Source organism: Lathamus discolor, chromosome 3, assembly GCF_037157495.1.
Source record: "Lathamus discolor isolate bLatDis1 chromosome 3, bLatDis1.hap1, whole genome shotgun sequence".
In the NCBI taxonomy this organism is placed as follows: Eukaryota; Metazoa; Chordata; class Aves; order Psittaciformes; family Psittacidae; genus Lathamus; species Lathamus discolor.
In genome coordinates, this window is record NC_088886.1 from 152,095,533 (window position 1) to 152,112,995 (window position 17,463).

Sequence of the window (17,463 nt, forward strand, 5' to 3'; positions counted from 1 at the left end):
TCCCTGTGAGGGTGCTGAGGCGCTGGCACAGGGTGCCCAGAGAAGCTGTGGCTGCCCCATCCCTGGCAGTGCTCAAGGCCAGGTTGGACACAGGGGCTTGGAGCAAGCTGCTCCAGTGGAAGGGGTCCCTGCCCGGGGCAGGGGTTGGGACTGGGTGAGCTTTAAGGTCCCTTCAACCCAAACCAGGCTGGGATTCTGTGAACCCTCTCTTGCTGGCTGCTCCTTGGGTAACAGCAACAGAGCAGCGAAAGCCTCCATAACTGCTGCTGCTTGCAAAGGAGTCTGTGCTACAGGACAAATGTAATGCTCCTATGAAAATACTGAAAATCAAATAATATTACCTCTAAAATGCATGGAAAATATTACCCATTTGCTAATTTGAGCAAACATGGAATTAAACATGACATTCATTTGATTAATAGTATCTTAAAGTTTATTAAACCCATCTCTAGGAAACAGAAATGCGTCTGGTTTTGCAGACCTTCCAGAGCCACAGCTCCAGGCTCCCCGGCCTCTTCAAAAGCAATTCCTGAGTTCCTGTTTCCTTCCGTTGGTAGGGTTCCTGTGCTGAGGAGCGCACAGCCTGCACTGAGTGGAAAGCAAATGCCTTGCCCAAAGCTACCCAGCAGTGCTGGTGCTGCCTCCCATCACCACAAGATCACACAGCACGCCCGACTGCCCGGGTCACTCACTGCATCCCGCTTTGATATGGACTGGACACCAGCTCCTGAGCTCCTTCCTCCTTGTGGGCAGACAGTGCTTGAATCAACCAAAGCAACCCAATCACTCATACATTTCAAACACCAGTTTCCAGGTAGGAAGAGCTACATTTGCTGTAATTAAATGCGAGTTGTAAATGACTTTGTAAATGCAAAAAGCTTTTCTTAGCACCAAAGGAAATTTAGCATATTGACATAATTATCCAGAAAGATGACAGATGAATCACTGCAGCATTTTGTTGAAAGTGTATATACAATTCTGATGCCTGATAGACTGCTATGTGCCAGACTTAACCTTTCTTTAGCATAAACAGAGAAGGAAGCAGCCATGAGGAGCAGCTCTCTTCAAAGCCAAAAAGGCCCTGCCCTGGGACAGGAATATCTTTTTCCTCATTTCGTGTTCTGAGCAGAATTAATTTTCCATCCCCAAGTGCTCAACAGAACAAATCCTCTTTGGCAAGTTTACATTTGGAACTATGAGTATTCTCGTATGAGCTCCCAAAATACTGTTGGCTGCTATTCTGTAGTGAGGTTTTGATTTAGGTTTTGGTCTTCAATGATGAGCAGAAGTCACAAAACCCTGAGAGATCCTATTCTGGCGAGGGCTGTGTGGGGAGACCTTCCTCTGCTGTTTGCCTTTTATCTTTACAGCACTACCCTAAGGAAGGGCCTGAGCTTGTATTTAACCATTCTGCACCATCTATTATAACCTCAGGAACCCCACAGAGCTCTGCTGCCAGTTTCTGCCTTTTCTGTCTCAAGAGACACGGCTGCAAACACGGGTGACTGTTCAAACCCTCCTCCTCATGACTTGCACACTGCCCAGCGTTCCATGTTCAGCAGCCGTGGCGGTCCCACATGGACTCACAACAAAGCCAGGCAGGAGTTAGCAAGGGAGAGCGTGCCCCAAGCACATCGGAACAGTGTAAAAGATACCTCGGTGCTTGGCCGTTAACTGAGGCTGTGACAGAACGCCTTCGCCAGCAAGCAGTGCTGAGGACAGCGCTGTGACTGTGTCCACTCGCTCGACTCTAAAAGCTGGACTCACCTCACCCACACTGCGGCTGGACTGTGTGCTGGTGCTGTTCCTCACCACTGATGCTATGCCTGAAGTATCTAAAATGAGGATTTCAGAGCTTCTGCCTAAGAGCTCAGCTCAGTCTCCCCTTGGGCAGGTTCAAGCCATTCCCCTTGGCCTGTCCCTACAGGCCCTTGTCCCAAGCCCCTCTCCAGGTTCCCTGCAGCCCCTTCAGGCACTGGAGCTGCTCTCAGGTCTCCCCTTCAGGAGCCTTCTCTTCTCCAGGCTGCCCCAGCCCAGCTCTCTCAGCCTGGCTCCAGAGCAGAGGTGATTTCCGAACAAAACGGTCTCTGACTTGTGCAGTGAAACCTCCAACTGAAGCGTTTTCACTCCTCACTCGCTGTTCATCGCATCCCAGGTGAAACACATTCTCCACGAGAAAACTACAGAACAGCACTGGTGCAATGAAGTCACACGCACATGCAAGGACACAGCACATGCACGTGCACACACACACACACACTGAACTTGGAGCTTGCAGCGCAAGCAAATGGTGTAAAACGCCACGACAGAAGCAGCAAAGAGCTATTGACACAGGGACTGAGAGAGAGTCACTGAAAAGGCATGTAAGAGAGGACTAGAGCTAGGAAACTGAGCAGCAACAGATTTCCAGAGCTCTCCAGCGTCTTGATCATCACCTCCCACCTTCTCCCACATGCTTGGCAAAAAACCCTTGTTAAAAATAAACAACAAAACCTCTCAGCATAACTCATTTCTGATTGGGAAAGCAGCCCAGGGCTTCAGAGAACCCTCCAGACCACATCGTGCCAGCTCAGCCCGTCACCCAGCACAACTCGCTACGCCCTCCTGACTTACTGGCCTCCCTCACAAGCCACCAGCCCTCCCAGGAAGCAGAGGACACGATGAGTGTGTGCTGTGAAATGGCCCCAGTTGTGCTGTAGTTCCAAATACACCTGTTTCACCAAGATGCCAAGAAATAAAGTAATGCCAAATGGCAGCAAGGTATTTCCTGAACACAGTTTTCCTGTGTTTACTGAGCAGCCATGATCCAGCAATGAGAGTGGCCTGTTTCAGCACCGTTCCTGTGGCAGCAAGTACACAACAGCACACACCTGATACAACATACAAGCAAGCTGAGGACCGAGGGTCCAAGCCTACCTTGCCAAAGCTTCCCTTCCCAATCGCCCGGAGAATCTGGAAGTGGTCAAAGTTCACTACAAGGTAAAGAAAAAAGAATTGACATTTGTAAATGCTTTACTGCAAAGAGCTTACATCCAGAAAGAAGACGAGGAGACAACTACAGAGCGTTGGTCAAGCTTCAAGTCACCGCCTCCTGGGGAAGATGATGGCCAGCAGTTGCTTTGCTTTCAAATCTCGTTACCTGCTTGTAGTAGCTAGAAAAGAGGTTGAATTGGATTATTATAGTGGTTTAGCACAAGTTAAAATGCAGCTTTGGCCTGTGTTGATACAGGAGGAGTCTCACAGATATGCCATTAGCACATGAGCCAACTCAGAGCATGGCCGAGAGCAGAACACAAGCGCCTGGATCCATGCAGCTTCACACTCAACATCCCAGGCGTCTGGCACTGGGGCGTTCCAAAGGACAACAATTAGAGGATGACAAGACAATTAGCAATGACAAGAGAGGTCGGTGCAGCTCTAACACTTCCGTTAGTGCCGTGATCAGCAGCACTGCAAATGAAATTACTTTTGCTGAACTATTGCTGGGATCTAATCTAATCTCAGTCTTCAGTAAATAAAAAGGATATAACCATAGAATCCCAGCCTGGTTTGTGTTGGAAGGGACCTTAAAGCTGATCCAGCTCCAACCACTGCCCCGGGCAGGGACCCCTTCCACTGGAGCAGCTTGCTCCAAGGCCCTGTGTCCAACCTGGCCTTGAGCACTGCCAGGGATGGGGCAGCCACAGCTTCTCTGGGCACCCTGTGCCAGCGCCTCCGCACCCTCACGGTAGAAGTGCAGGTCTGTTTATACCACTAACGAAATAATCCTCATTGCCACATAGGGAGTGCCTCACAGACAGACAGACAAACAAACACCCTCACAAAAGCCCGTGTACAGGACACACCATTACCCCCATTTTACAAATTGCCTCTTTCTGTCTCAATCCCTTGATGCCCTCAGAGCTCAGGAAGCTGCACGCTGCAAACAGAGCCCGTGGCACACGCTGCACTACGGGGCTGGCTGCGGCACAAGCACCGCGCTCCCAAAGAGGCCATAGGTGTTGCGGAGGAGCCCCCCAGCCGCCTGAGCTGCACCCTGCTCAGCGCCACCCGTCATCCTTGGCATTCCCACCACAAGATCCTGACGTGCAAGGGGACCCTCAGCATTTCCTCCCCAGAAGGCTGGATGAAGAGAGATGCGGGGCACAGGTTTGAGGACCTGCAGCAAGAATGAAGCATGAAGTGTTCAACAGCGAGCACTGAACCTGTGTTTGACTGGCAGCGGAGACCAAGATCACACAGGAAGAGCGGGAGCAAAGAATTCACCATAAATATTCCAAATCCCACTCCCAGATCTTAAATAAATGCACATCTGTCATCTCTGAGGATGAATCAAAAGCCCACGCATGCCCGTGGAGTTCCTATTACCCTTTTGTGCTAGGCTGATATCCAAAATATTGTTATTGTCGCTTCTGTGGGACATTTTCTGCAGGAGAACTCGGAAAACTTTGCCAAATTAATTGAAAACAGAGCCTGGGCCAGCTCTTACCACATATCTGCCCGCGCTCCCAGCCCACTCCACACTCCACAAGTGATGCTGAAGGGCAGATGCACCATCTCCTCCCCAGCGATGCTGCAGGAGACTCCATGAAAGATTCATTGGAGAAACCAATGCCGCCCCATCCTGACAGCCCCTGTGCCTCCGAAGGGCTCAGCTACGTGGGTGGTGTCATCTCCTTATCACACCCCTTCTCTCCCTCTCCTCCTGTCTACTCTGCTCTGGTGATACCCCACTTGCAGCACTGCGTGTAGTTCTGGTGTCCTCAACACAAGAGGGACGTGGAGCTGCTGGAGCGAGGCCAGAGGAGGCCATGGGGATGCTGCAAGGGCTGGAGCAGCTCTGCTCTGGAGCCAGGCTGAGAGAGCTGGGCTGGGGCAGCCTGGACAAGAGAAGGCTCCTGAAGGGGAGACCTGAGAGCAGCTCCAGTGCCTAAAGGGGCTGCAGGGAACCTGGAGAGGGGCTTGGGACAAGGGCCTGTAGGGACAGGCCAAGGGGAATGGCTTGAACCTGCCCGAGGGGAGACTGAGCTGAGCTCTTAGGCAGAAGCTCTTCCCTGTGAGGGTGCTGAGGCACTGGCACAGGGTGCCCAGAGAAGCTGTGGCTGCCCCATCCCTGGCAGTGCTCAAGGCCAGGATGGACACAGGGGCTTGGAAATTTAAGGTCATCTCCAACCCAAACCATTGTATGATTCTATGATTTTACTGAGGTTTTTCCCTACCACCCTTCTTAGAGAGCCTGTAGTGATAGCAGCAATGCAAAGCTGCGACTACACCGTTTTCATAGTCTCCCTCAGATCCAAACCGCTCTCACACAATACACAATGCTGAACACCTGGGCCAACAGATCCAGGCTTCTTCACGTGCTAACAAATCAACTAACTGAGCTTCTGTCACTTAGAACCACTCAAAGAGGAAGCCCAGCACAGTGACAGCGTTCTCTTGGCAGTGAAACCCTTGAGAGCACTCATGCGCTGCGATCACTCCGGGAGGACAGTTCCTGACAGTTCCTTAGTACAATGTTTGGAATATTGCATAAAAAAAGCACTGCCACTACGAAAACAAACCCCGAAGTGTCACTGCCATGTCTCCATGGCTACCACTGCTCTAGAAAGCACACTCCAGGCAGCAGGCAAGAAATCCAGATATGAAAAGTCACCTTGAACCTGTCAGTGAAGATGTCACCTCCAATAAGTTAAATTCGGGGTTCTGCCCTTTGAGGTTCAGCTGGTGTCAGAAACAGGCGCTGACTGCTTTCAGCTGCATTAGTTTCTTCAGGAACTAGTGAGCAATCCCATTAAAGCAGCAAATCTCAGCACGTGGGGAAGCTGATCACAGCAGCAGCATGGTGCTTTTGTGTTCGGCACGCTGGATTTCTACGGGTGACCACGTACCACTGCAGAATATGTGATGATCACAGAGACAGGAACCCGAACGTGCCTGGAACAGCTACTTGTGACCCGAGGCCCTGCTCCCCGCGAGCTGGCAGGACAAAGCTGCCCTTCACCCACTGCTGGAAGAGCTGATGATGTGGGGTTACTGGTCCTGAGGCACAGGCGCCCCTGGAGGAGTCATGACACTCGCTCCCAGTGAGCAGCAGATGAGGCGGCCAAGGCCCCGAGGCTGCCAGGGTTTAAGAGGCATTTGGACAATGCCCTTGATAACATGCCTTAACTTGGTCAGCCCTGAAGGACTGGATGATCATTGGAGGTCTCTTCTAACTCCAACTGAAATATTCTGCTCTATTCTGTTCTGTTCTACTTTGCTTCTATCCTACTCTACCCTACCCTACCTTACCTTATCCTAGCCTAGCCTATTTGCTCTATTCTATTCCTATTCTATTCCACTCCTATTCCACCCTATACTTAGTGACATGGTTTAGTGGTGGCCTTGGCAGTCCCAGAGCAACAGTTGATCTTACAGGTCTTTTCCAACCTGGCTGATTCTATGATCCTATCCTATCCTAAACCCACCTGCAATGTGCAGACACTTCAAGGCCAGGTTGGATGAAGCCTTGGGTGGGATGGTTTAGTGTGAGGTGTCCCTGCCCATGGCAGGGGGGTTGGAACTGGATGATCTCGAGGTCCTTTCCAACCCGAACTATTCTATGATTCTATTCTATGATTCTATGACACAAGGGATTGTGGCACCACAGCACGGGACGTTGACTTCTTGGTCACACCCCAACCCGATGCCATGTGTTGTGTGTACCCGATGGGTACTTCGTTAGCTCCTTGTGACAAAACTACACTAATGACTCCTATTGATTCCTTTAACACTTGTTACCAATATGGCACCTCTGCAGGTACGTGGGGCTGCTGGACATACGATGGTATTTGCCATGAGAGAAACATGCCTCTTCCTGACTCTCCCCAGCACCAAGTGACCAGCCATGAACCACAGACAGAGATGAACACCATGACCTGGATTTGCTCAGTTTGGCATGTTCTTGTCCTCCATCTCCAGCACTGCATGACAAGCAGGGGCAGGGTTTCACGTGCCAGCGGGACCTCAGCAAACCTCACGCAGCCCAGTCCAGCCCACTTCACAAGAGAGGGCCAGGTGCTGCACTGGCATCCCTGTAATTAAGACGTCATTGTAGTCACAAAATGTACTCTGCGATAAAGCTTCTATTCTCCAGTGAAATAAAGGGAATGAAGAACATGTTTCTCTGCAAAAATTCTTTCTACAGAAGGACGCCTCAACGTGAGATGCAAAAAAATGAGGTCTTTGTCTTTACTATCTCAAATTTGGGAGTGTTTTCGTTATTTTTGCTGTTTATTTTGCATTTCTATACAAGATACCTAGAAGTATGGCAAGATAAAAGTACCATGAAAATTCAGATACACAGTGGACACCCAGTGAGGGTTCAAACTCAGGACCTGGTATCAATGTTCAATAGCAGGAAAACAATGGGTGCAGTTAGCAAACCTGGTATCCAGTATCCTCAGATCTTGGGAAAACAGAGAACTTAAAGTCACGTTTCAAGGATCAAGTCAACCTTTCACTATATATCTGCACATTTTCCAGAGTTATGGATAAAAAAGAGGGAAGTTTTAACTCCAAGAATTACTTTCTACAACGGTGAGGACCTAATAAATTCTTTCTTGAGCCTTGTAACAGCAAATCTGTAGGGCTAGTACAACATGATCAGCTTCCTCTTTCTATCAATGTATTTCTATATGTTGGCATAATTAATAACATTTGTCAACCTATTACATTACTGCAATTTAGCTTGGGAAGAAAGCACCATGGTAATTGATGTTGAAGCATTAATGTGGCCACGGTAACCACAAGTTCTCTGCCACAGAACGCCCAGAGCTTCAGCTCACACAAAAGAGAGTTACAGCTTAGACTGAGGATCACCGCACGCATCGATCCCAGCCGGAAGGAGCGGCCACTTCTGCACGTGTCAGGTGGTGGATGGGCAGAAGCTCTTCCCTGTGAGGGTGCTGAGGCGCTGGCACAGGGTGCCCAGAGAAGCTGTGGCTGCCCCATCCCTGGCAGTGCTCAAGGCCAGGTTGGACACAGGGGCTTGGAGCAAGTGGCTCCAGTGGAAGGGGTCCCTGCCCATGGCAGGGGTTGGAGCTGGAGGAGCTTTGAGGTCCCTTCCAACCCAAACCAGGCTGGGATCCTGGGATCCAATGATTTGACAGAAAGAAGAAGCAAAGAGCAATGGGGATCAGTATCAGCAGTGCTCCCCAAGCCGGGAACCCTCTGAGTACAAGGCATCCATTTTCCTCTAAGTGGAAGGCTCCATACGGCGCAGGAAACCACTGCTTTCCTTTCCATCACTGCAAAAGCACACGCAATATGTTCTGTCTCCAGCACCCCGGGCTGATCTGTTTTGCCTATTCATATCCACAGGGAAGATTACATGGGTGAGAAAAATGGCAATACAGTAGAAAGTGACTGACAGGAAGCTCAAGTGAGCATTAACTACCCAGGAATTCAGGGAATGCTGGTAGATAATGAAAGAAATTAAAGGTACAATATAAGCCCTTTCGAAACTAAGAATTCAAACATACTATTAGGCACCAACTCTGAAGTCGTGTAAAAACAGCAAGTTATTGTATTATTAAAAATGAATCTCTGCAACTCAGTAAGGAATCAAATACACCACACAAAGCAACTGCAAAGGCATTTTAGGATGACTGAGGGTTATTGATGCTGGGTACAAAAATGTTTGCATTGGCCAGAAACCATTCCTAATTAGTGCAAAACTGCTGCCTGTATCGGTCAGGAACCCTTCCAGAGGACTGCAGGCTTACTGCATTCATCTGCTTCTCCATTAAGGAGGCACTAGAGACCTTGGAGGAAAACAGCCCCTCGTCCCCGTGTTCTGTGTGCTGTACAAATGCTGTTTGTGTTGTTCCTTTGCAGTAACTACCAAAGGGGTTATTCATTAACCCCTGGCTGAGTGCGCCTTTGGTGCGGATTAGCGAGCAGAGCAGTAAATGAGTTCACAGTGGCCAAAAGCAGAGCAGACAGCACGTGCTTTACACACGCAGGCTGAGGGCAAACCAGGCTGTTTGCCTCCACCACACACCTCCATGGCCATTGCCCTCAGCTCAGGGTCAGACGTGCTGTCAAGGGCCGGCTGCAGGAGGGCAGCACCCAAAACGAGGAGCCAAGGCCCCCAGGCCAGCGCTGATGGTGGTTTTGCTCCTCTGTGCTCCCACATGCCCGGCTCTAGTGTTTCTAGAAGGGTACCGCCTCCCAGCAAAACTCCCTGAAACAGCCCGTTTTGTGGGGTATCGCTGTTGAACATTGCCCAGGGGTGGTGCGGAAGAGGCAGATGTTACACAGGAGTCGCCCCACTGCCCATGTAAACGCCGGGCGCTGATCCCTCGTGCTGGCACTCCCAGCCCCAGCCCTTCGCACCACACTCCGATGCTCGGCTCACAGCATGGGCAGGCTGCAGAGCAGGTTTCATTACAAGGCAGCCGAGCCAAGGCTCGATGCCCATCAGCCCTTGGCAGACAGAGCACATCATGGCTCCAGCACTGGGACCTCAGCTACTGACCACCAGGCAGGCTGGGGTGAGCACTGGCACCCAGCACCAGGGGCTCAGCTGAGGTGGCCATGGGCTAAACTGAGGCTGAAGCTCATGGAGCACTACATCCCCCTACCAGGTGCTCGGATGAGGGAAGGAGGCGGGTGCCAATAGAGCCACAGAATTCCAGCCTGGTTTGGGTTGAAGGGACCTCAAAGCTCCTCCAGCTCCAACCCCTGCCCCGGGCAGGGACCCCTTCCACTGGAGCAGCTTGCTCCAAGCCCCTGTGTCCAACCTGGCCTTGAGCACTGCCAGGGATGGGGCAGCCACAGCTTCTCTGGGCACCCTGTGCCAGCGCCTCAGCACCCTCACAGGGAAGAGCTTCTGCCTCAGCTCCCCCTGGGACTGCTGGCAGCCAACCCTCCTCCTGAGCCCAGGCCAGCCACCAAGCTGGGCTTACCTGGGGGCTTCGACAGGCCAGGAGCTGGGGACACCCACTGCCATGGCAGAAAGAAATAGAGGACACAGTGCTCTTTGGTCCATGTTAGAGCAGGGTCACACCTTGGAACGGTGCAGCCACCGCCGTACTCCCATTAACTGATGGGTCTACTACATTCTTAACATAAAATGCTTGCAGAAAAGCTTCTACAGAAGAGTGTATGTGCATCTAAACACACACCCCACACACAGCTGTGTGCATGAGCAGGCTGTAGGCAGAAAGACTCACTGCTCACCTTGCTCCATTCTGTTTAACTGAGAAGGGATCCCACCCCTGAACATCAGGCACATCTAGGGGCACAAGGGACCTGTACTCTACGCGGGTGCTGGAGGAGGACACAGTGCTGGGATGGAAACCCACAGCACTGCAGCAGCACGTGCCACATGCAGCACTGGGGGCTCTCTCTGCCAACTTCATGCCATGGACCGCACTCTCCTTCCCCACAGCACCACGGGTGCACCAGGGAGGGGAGGACGTGGAAGGCTCAAGCAGGGTGTCCTGCCCTTCGGTGTCAGTCCTCCTCTAGGACCCCAAGCCCACACAACCAGGTTCTCACAGACCAATTCAGCCAGATGGCACACATCGCCACAGAAATGTGCTCCAATGCTCTTTGCGTGAAGACACGGCATTCAGGGCATTCGGCACTAGAAAACAAACCTCATTAAATACCAGATCCAGGTTCCATCATTTATCAAGCTGGCAGATCGGATGTCTGCTCCAACCTTTAGTTGCTTTGTTGCTTTTCCCCCACTTCTACAGCTCAGAAAATTTTATTTCAAGTAACTAAAATTGATTTACCAACAAAAATAACGTCCTTCCAGCACATTTATAGTAGCATAACATTAGCAGCAAACATCTGCTAAATGTTACTTAATGCTTTGGCAGCATATGTTACAAACGGTACATGGATGACTGAAGGTGCATTACAAAATCTTTAGGTTGCATTGTGTGCAGAGCTAGGCTGCGACAAGTAGAACCCCCAGACTGAACAGAAACCCCCTAGTAAAGCTGAACACTGTTAGACAAACGTATTCCAACAACAGCTGTAAATCTGGCTGCACCAGGACACTGACTTCCCCTCCTCTGTGCAATGCCATTGTGGTACCGTGCACAGGGAGGTGGGAAGAGCTCTTTTCTGCAGCACTGTCAAAACAGACCTTGTCAGGACTTCCCTGCACAGTAAAACCTCCTTGGCATTTTAATCCTAAAAGGTAAAAAGAGTAAAGAGTTGCACAAACTGAAATGCTTGACCCCGAAGTTTTCATTTCTCCTCTGAAAAATGTGAATTTTGGGTACAAAACCCCAAAAACTGGAACTTTTCACAACTTCCCACTTCCGACTTTGAACCTTGAGAAATGTTTCAAGTGTTCTCAAAATCCTGGCTAAAACAAAGCTGGGGCATCTTTGCCATTCCCATCTCAAACCGGAACCTGCCCGAGGGGAGACTGAGCTGAGCTCTTAGGCAGAAGCTCTTCCCTGTGAGGGTGCTGAGGCGCTGGCACAGGGTGCCCAGAGAAGCTGTGGCTGCCCCATCCCTGGCAGTGCTCAAGGCCAGGTTGGACACAGGGGCTTGGAGCAAGCTGCTCCAGTGGAAGGGGTCCCTGCCCGTGGCAGGGGTTGAGACTGGGTGAGCTTTGAGGTCCCTTCTAACCCAACCCAGGCTGGGGTGCTGGGATTTTGCTCAGCACAACAGAAAAGCCTGGGGTTTGTCAGCCTCGGTTCGCTTCCATCCAAGGGAATCAGGGTCATGTTTTATGCATGTGGCACACATTTTGGCTCTGCAGTGGTAAGGTTTGCTGAGCAATCCCAGCTTAAACACAGTTACAGAATTCTCACAGGAAGAGGCAGAAACTGTTAGCAATTAGAAATAAAATCCAGCCAGTAAAGAAACCCTGTTTCCAGGAAGAACCTTATTACTACTATAGTGAGCCAGCCCCAATCCTCCAAGTTATTGAGGAGGCAGCTACTAACTCCAGATGAGCCAGAAATCCACAAGGACTGTTGCAATGAAGCAGAAAGCATGAGGAAAAAAAAAAAGAAGGAAGCATTTTAGAAGCTTGGAATAAAATTGGGGATGTAGAAGTTCAAGAACCATCCCAACATTAAATAAAAGGCACATGAGACAGAACTTTTAAAAGCCCAAGAAATTAATTTAATTAGGAATTCCTTTGATGCAGGATTTTTCCCCTTGCGGTGCTGCGTGCCCAGCCCCTGGGACCCAGCTCATCGTTTCACGTCTTTAAACAGAACTCCACTTAAATGCTTTCTACGCACCCAGCCAAGAGGGTTTTCATGTCGCAGCAGCGCATTCAGAGCAACCCTCCCTTAGCTCTTGTCTTCTAAAGGTCCCCTCACCCCAGCAGCCACACCAGCGCCCGTTAAAGTTTCCAACCGGGATGGTGCCTCCCACCGCCGCAGCAGCTGACACGATGACCTGAGCTTCCTCACACCCTCCTCATCAGACCCACCACCTCATGAAAGATGGATCCTGCAGCATCGCTCAGCCTCCACCCTTGGGAGGAAAACCCACTGCTCCCGCGAGCGCTCTCTGAGCTGTGAAATATCTAAGCCCATGCAGTGATGCCTGAGGAGCTCTGAAAACAGGGACAAGCCATCAGCTTTGCAGCTAGGAGTATGCAAACCCCTATTGAGGATGTGTCTAAGGACCGGCCAGAGCGCAGGCGTTGCTGCGATTTCTGTCCTGAGGACACCACTGGAGCCTCTGTCCAGCCAGCACGTGAGGGGTCCCACAACCAGGAGGACCAGAACCAGTCATTCTTATGGCAACCTCTTCAATAGCAATTTTCCTGTTTGTTTCTTCTCTTGGCAGCCATTCCAGCATGACCGGGGATGGACGAGGCTCCAAGAAAGGTGGGGAAACATCAACATCACAAGCCCATGGTGTACGGACTGCAATTATCATAGGGGGGCCCACATGCTAGTGTGCTCTATCTTACTCCCGGGGGTATCATAGAACCCCAGCCTGGTTTGGGTTGAAGGGACCTCAAAGCTCCTCCAGCCCCAACCCCTGCCCCGGGCAGGGACCCCTTCCACTGGAGCAGCTTGCTCCAAGCCCCTGTGTCCAACCTGGCCTTGAGCACTGCCAGGGATGGGGCAGCCACAGCTTCTCTGGGCACCCTGTGCCAGCGCCTCAGCACCCTCACAGGGAAGAGCTTCTGCCTAAGAGCTCAGCTCAGTCTCCCCTCGGGCAGGTTCAAGCCATTCCCCTTGGCCTGGCCCTACAGGCCCTTGTCCCAAGCCCCTCTCCAGGTTCCCTGCAGCCCCTTCAGGCACTGGAGCGGGGAGCTCCGGTGTAGCAGGAACAGAACACGTAGCAGGAAGCGTTCCTGGGCTTCTCATAAACATGACCAGGAAAACAATGAAGGTCGATTGCTGCTGCTCGGCGCTGAAGCCGTTCCGTCAGCCCAACTTAACTGCCCTATTTGACATGTCCAGGCAGGGTGGCAATGACAGGCAGCAGCGAGGGGCCCTTGCTCCAGGCTGGACCCTGGGGCTCAGTGTGGTGTGAGAGCAGCTCCAGCTCTACCCTGTGCATGCCAATAAAACGTACATTAAGTGGATTAAGAGCAGGATGAGCTGTGGCTCTTGGCACGGTGCTGGAGCATTAACCGTTTTTCAGAGCTGTCTAATATAAGAAGAATAGATTTTTTCCACATTTATGGCACAGTAATGGTTTCATTGAGTGTCCTGAACTTGCAGTGTCATAAATAGATGGTTTGTATCAGAAATAAGGTCTGCTTCTGTTCATGAACTTGTCTCACCCATGGTCTGACTGTACAGAGAAGCCACGAAACGAGAAGTTAATTCTTTGAATCTTTTCAATCCACAATTTAAACACTGACAAAGCCACTTTTGAGAGCCTGACACTACAAACTGCTTCGGATCCTCAGGTCTTTCTCCTGAGGATGAGCACAAGCCTAAACCCTTATCTTCTATCAGCAGTGATATTCATGGGGTGCAAAGGGTCCGTCCTGCCCTCCCGCACAGAACACGCCTGGCTGCAAGCGCACAATCCCCTCCGTGCTGTAGCTTCTCCTCTGTGTTAATCACTTGAAAGTTGCTCAATTATTCACCGCTCATAGAATACATTTTCATTGCCTGGAGCTGGCAGTGGGGAATGACTTAGAGAAATAGGTCACCCTCATCCCATGCAACCAGCATACACCTCATCTGTGAAGTCTTTAACGGCTGAGGGACCCGGGGGGTTCAGTCTGGAGAAGAGAAGGCTCAGGGGGGACCTGATGGCTCCCTACAGGTGCCTGACAGGAGGATGGAGCCAGGAGGAGCTGGGCTCTGCTCCCAAGGAACAAGGGATGGGACAAGAGGAACCGGCCTCAAGCTGCCCCAGGGCAGGTTTAGATGGAGCTGAGGAACAATTCCTGCCCCAGAGGGTGCTCAGCATTGGAACAGGCTGCCCAGGGCAGGGCTACAGGCACCGGCCCTGCAAGGGTTCACAGCCCGTGGAGACGAGGCCCCAGTGCCATGGGGCAGGAGTGGCCTGGGCAGTGCTGGGGTAAGGGTTGGAGTGGATGAGTTTGGAGGGCTTTTCCAATGGTGCTGATTCTGTGATTCCATGTGCTCCCCCCACCCTGCCTGCACTTCTCGCACTGCTCCATCATGCTGAACCCACCACCTCCACAGTGTGCCCTGCCTCTCCATCTGTAACAAAGCACACACAACACGATTTACAGACCAGCATTTGCCTGGAGTTCTCACAGACCACGAGCAAAGCCTGAACGATAACTGCAAAGGTGCCAGCTTCCCAACACCACTACCTTGGCTGCAGAAAGCTCCCCCCTGCCGGGAGCCCAAGCCCACCACCAGCCTTGGCCACGAGGTTCCTCCTCTGCCTTGGAGCAGGAGCAGGTTGAGGTTTCTCCGTTCCTCTCCTTTACCTACACGCCTCCAGAATAAACAGATTTGAACGCACGTTTAAAATAGCAAATTAAAGAAGGAATTATTGCTGGCACATCGAATTTTCTGTTTTTACACATTTCCAAATTAAATGCAATTTGCTAAGGACTGTTCCCCAGCAAGCTGTTAGCCAGAATATGCCCAGGCTGCTGTCTATTGGGTCCACATCAGTTTTCCTCACTGGGAGGCACAGAACAAGGACCCTGCTCAAGCTTTCTGCTCCTACGATGCTCTGCACCGGCGGAGGTGGCACTTGCCAGCATTTGATTACATGGCACTCCCGCCAGTACCACCAGCCTCTGGGAAACGGGATTCAGCTGGGAGGAAACAAGCAGCACACGAAGCCAGAGCACAAAGCGAGGGATCTTTAACACACCATCACTGGAACTGGTGCTGAGCAAGCTGTAAGCTCCCAGCCAGGGGAGGAAAGGAAACCTGGCTGGGCAGGTCAGAGAAGGATGGAGGGACCGCAGTAGCGCGTGGATGAGCCTGAGGACACGGACAGCCACCAGCCCTGTGCTCTATTCCTGGCTCCTTCTCTGGTCCAAAGGGAATTGAACTGACTCCCTCTTTGTGCTGCTCGCTGAAAAGCCCATTCTGCTGCACAGAGCAGGCCTTGCTTGCCCTGTGTCACACACACAGAGCCAGCGCCAGCACAGCAGCGTCTGGCTCACAACAGAACCTTGCAGAGGTGTCAGAGCAGAATGAAGCACACTGGGCAGCTCAGCTCGCTGCCTGCAGGGCACTGCTTGCAGCTTGAGGTGGATAAAGAGCAGGGATAATGGAAGAGGTACACGGACCGCTGCTTGGGAATTCTAAGGTCCAACCTCAGTCCCGGACACAAGGCTCATGGAGAAGCCGTGGCACAACCAGGTCCTTCAGCACTTGGCAATGGGATCCTGTTTGTGGGTCACAGCAAGATGCTGATCACGGAGTGAAACCTCCCTGGCACATGGAGCGGAATAATTACCACGCTGTTTTGTTCCCGTAGCAGGTCGAAGCGATCGTTACCAACTGAGGAAAGCCAGAGCTAATAATAGTACTGCTCACAACGCAGTCAAGGCTTCAGTTCAGACCGATAGGAACATAGAACCACAGAGTGGTTGGTGTTGGAGGGGACCTTAAAGCTCAACCAGCTCCAACCCCTGCTACAGGCAGGGACCCCTTCCACTGGAGCAGCTTGCTCCAAGCCCCTGTGTCCAACCTGGCCTTGAGCACTGCCAGGGATGGGGCAGCCACAGCTTCTCTGGGCACCCTGTGCCAGCGCCTCAGCACCCTCACAGGGAAGAGCTTCTGCCTAAGAGCTCAGCTCAGTCTCCCCTCGGGCAGGTTCAAGCCATTCCCCTTGGCCTGGCCCTACAGGCCCTTGTCCCAAGCCCCTCTCCAGGTTCCCTGCAGCCCCTTTAGGCTCTGGAGCTGCTCTCAGGTCTCCCCTTCAGGAGCCTTCTCTTCTCCAGGCTGCCCCAGCCCAGCTCTCTCAGCCTGGCTCCAGAGCAGAGCTGCTCCAGCCCTCGCAGCAGCTCCGTGGCCCTCCAATAGCTGAGCTCAACAGCAAAGAGCTGACACTGCTTCCGACTGACTTTTAATACTTGTGTATGGAGAAACACAGATTTCACACTGGAACAGCACAAACTCTAATGCACAGGGGATTGACTTTGAACTTAATTATGTGCAGTCAGGTGGCACTTGGTATTCCTGCTTCCTTAGCTGAACCCAGCCACACGCACTTAATGATTTCAGTGCGCGTACACTGAGGGAGCTAATTAGGACTCCTGGAGGGCTGAGCTCAACATCCTCAGTGTTGGCTAAACTGAAACCACAGCGCTGCAGAAGCCACCCCGCGCAGCAGAGGCTGCGAGACAGCGTGCTCCTGGCAGCCTGCACCAGCCAGGGCGCTGGCGGGGGAGATGAGAACATCCGCACAGACAAATGCTGAGCACTGCATCCCCTGGGCTTCCACAGGGCTTCACCATGGACTCCAGCTTCAAACCAGGAACCAAACTAAAACTTTGCTCACATGCTTTGAACTGGATCATGCTAAAGGTACATGAAACGAAAGGGCCGTTTAAAAAGAAAAGCATTAAAGCAGATAGATTCCTCCACCTGTGCCTTGGCATGAGCGTGAGAAGGGCACAGTGCTGGGTCAGGCCAGACGTTAGCTCATCTCCCATCAACCTGACCCTGTGCCTTACCACACGGTTCGCCCCCAGCGGGCCGGTCTGGTGCTGAGCTCGCACTGGTGCTGTGCTGTGGCACACGCTGGCCGTGCTGCCAACGGGCTGCAGAGCCTGCAGAGCCGACCGACGTCCTGCGAGCCCAGCGGGAGCTGCTGGCGGCGAGGAGCTGCTGGACCAGGGAGCTGTAGGAACAGCATCTGCCGGACAGGAGGCCCTGAGAAAGGCAAGGCAGGAGCTGGTGCTCTCCAGAGCCTGCGATTTGTTACAGCACGGGGCTGCACCACCATAGTGCTAAAATGCACGCTTGGGCACGCTGCTGGGGAATGCTGGGGCACTGCTGACCTGCCTTGAGAGCCTGC

At 52.0% G+C, this 17,463-nt stretch overlaps 1 protein-coding gene across 2 annotated transcripts in view; it reads right to left on the minus strand.

Moving 5' to 3' along the window:
• STK32C (serine/threonine kinase 32C) overlaps positions 1–17,463 on the minus strand; it is a 79,450-nt gene that overhangs the window by 33,690 nt on the left and 28,297 nt on the right. For both annotated transcript variants that reach the window (XM_065672506.1, XM_065672504.1), the window contains exon 2: positions 2,917–2,972. In XM_065672506.1, coding sequence (XP_065528578.1) covers positions 2,917–2,972 — 56 coding nt within the window. The remainder of the gene's footprint in view (positions 1–2,916; positions 2,973–17,463) is intronic.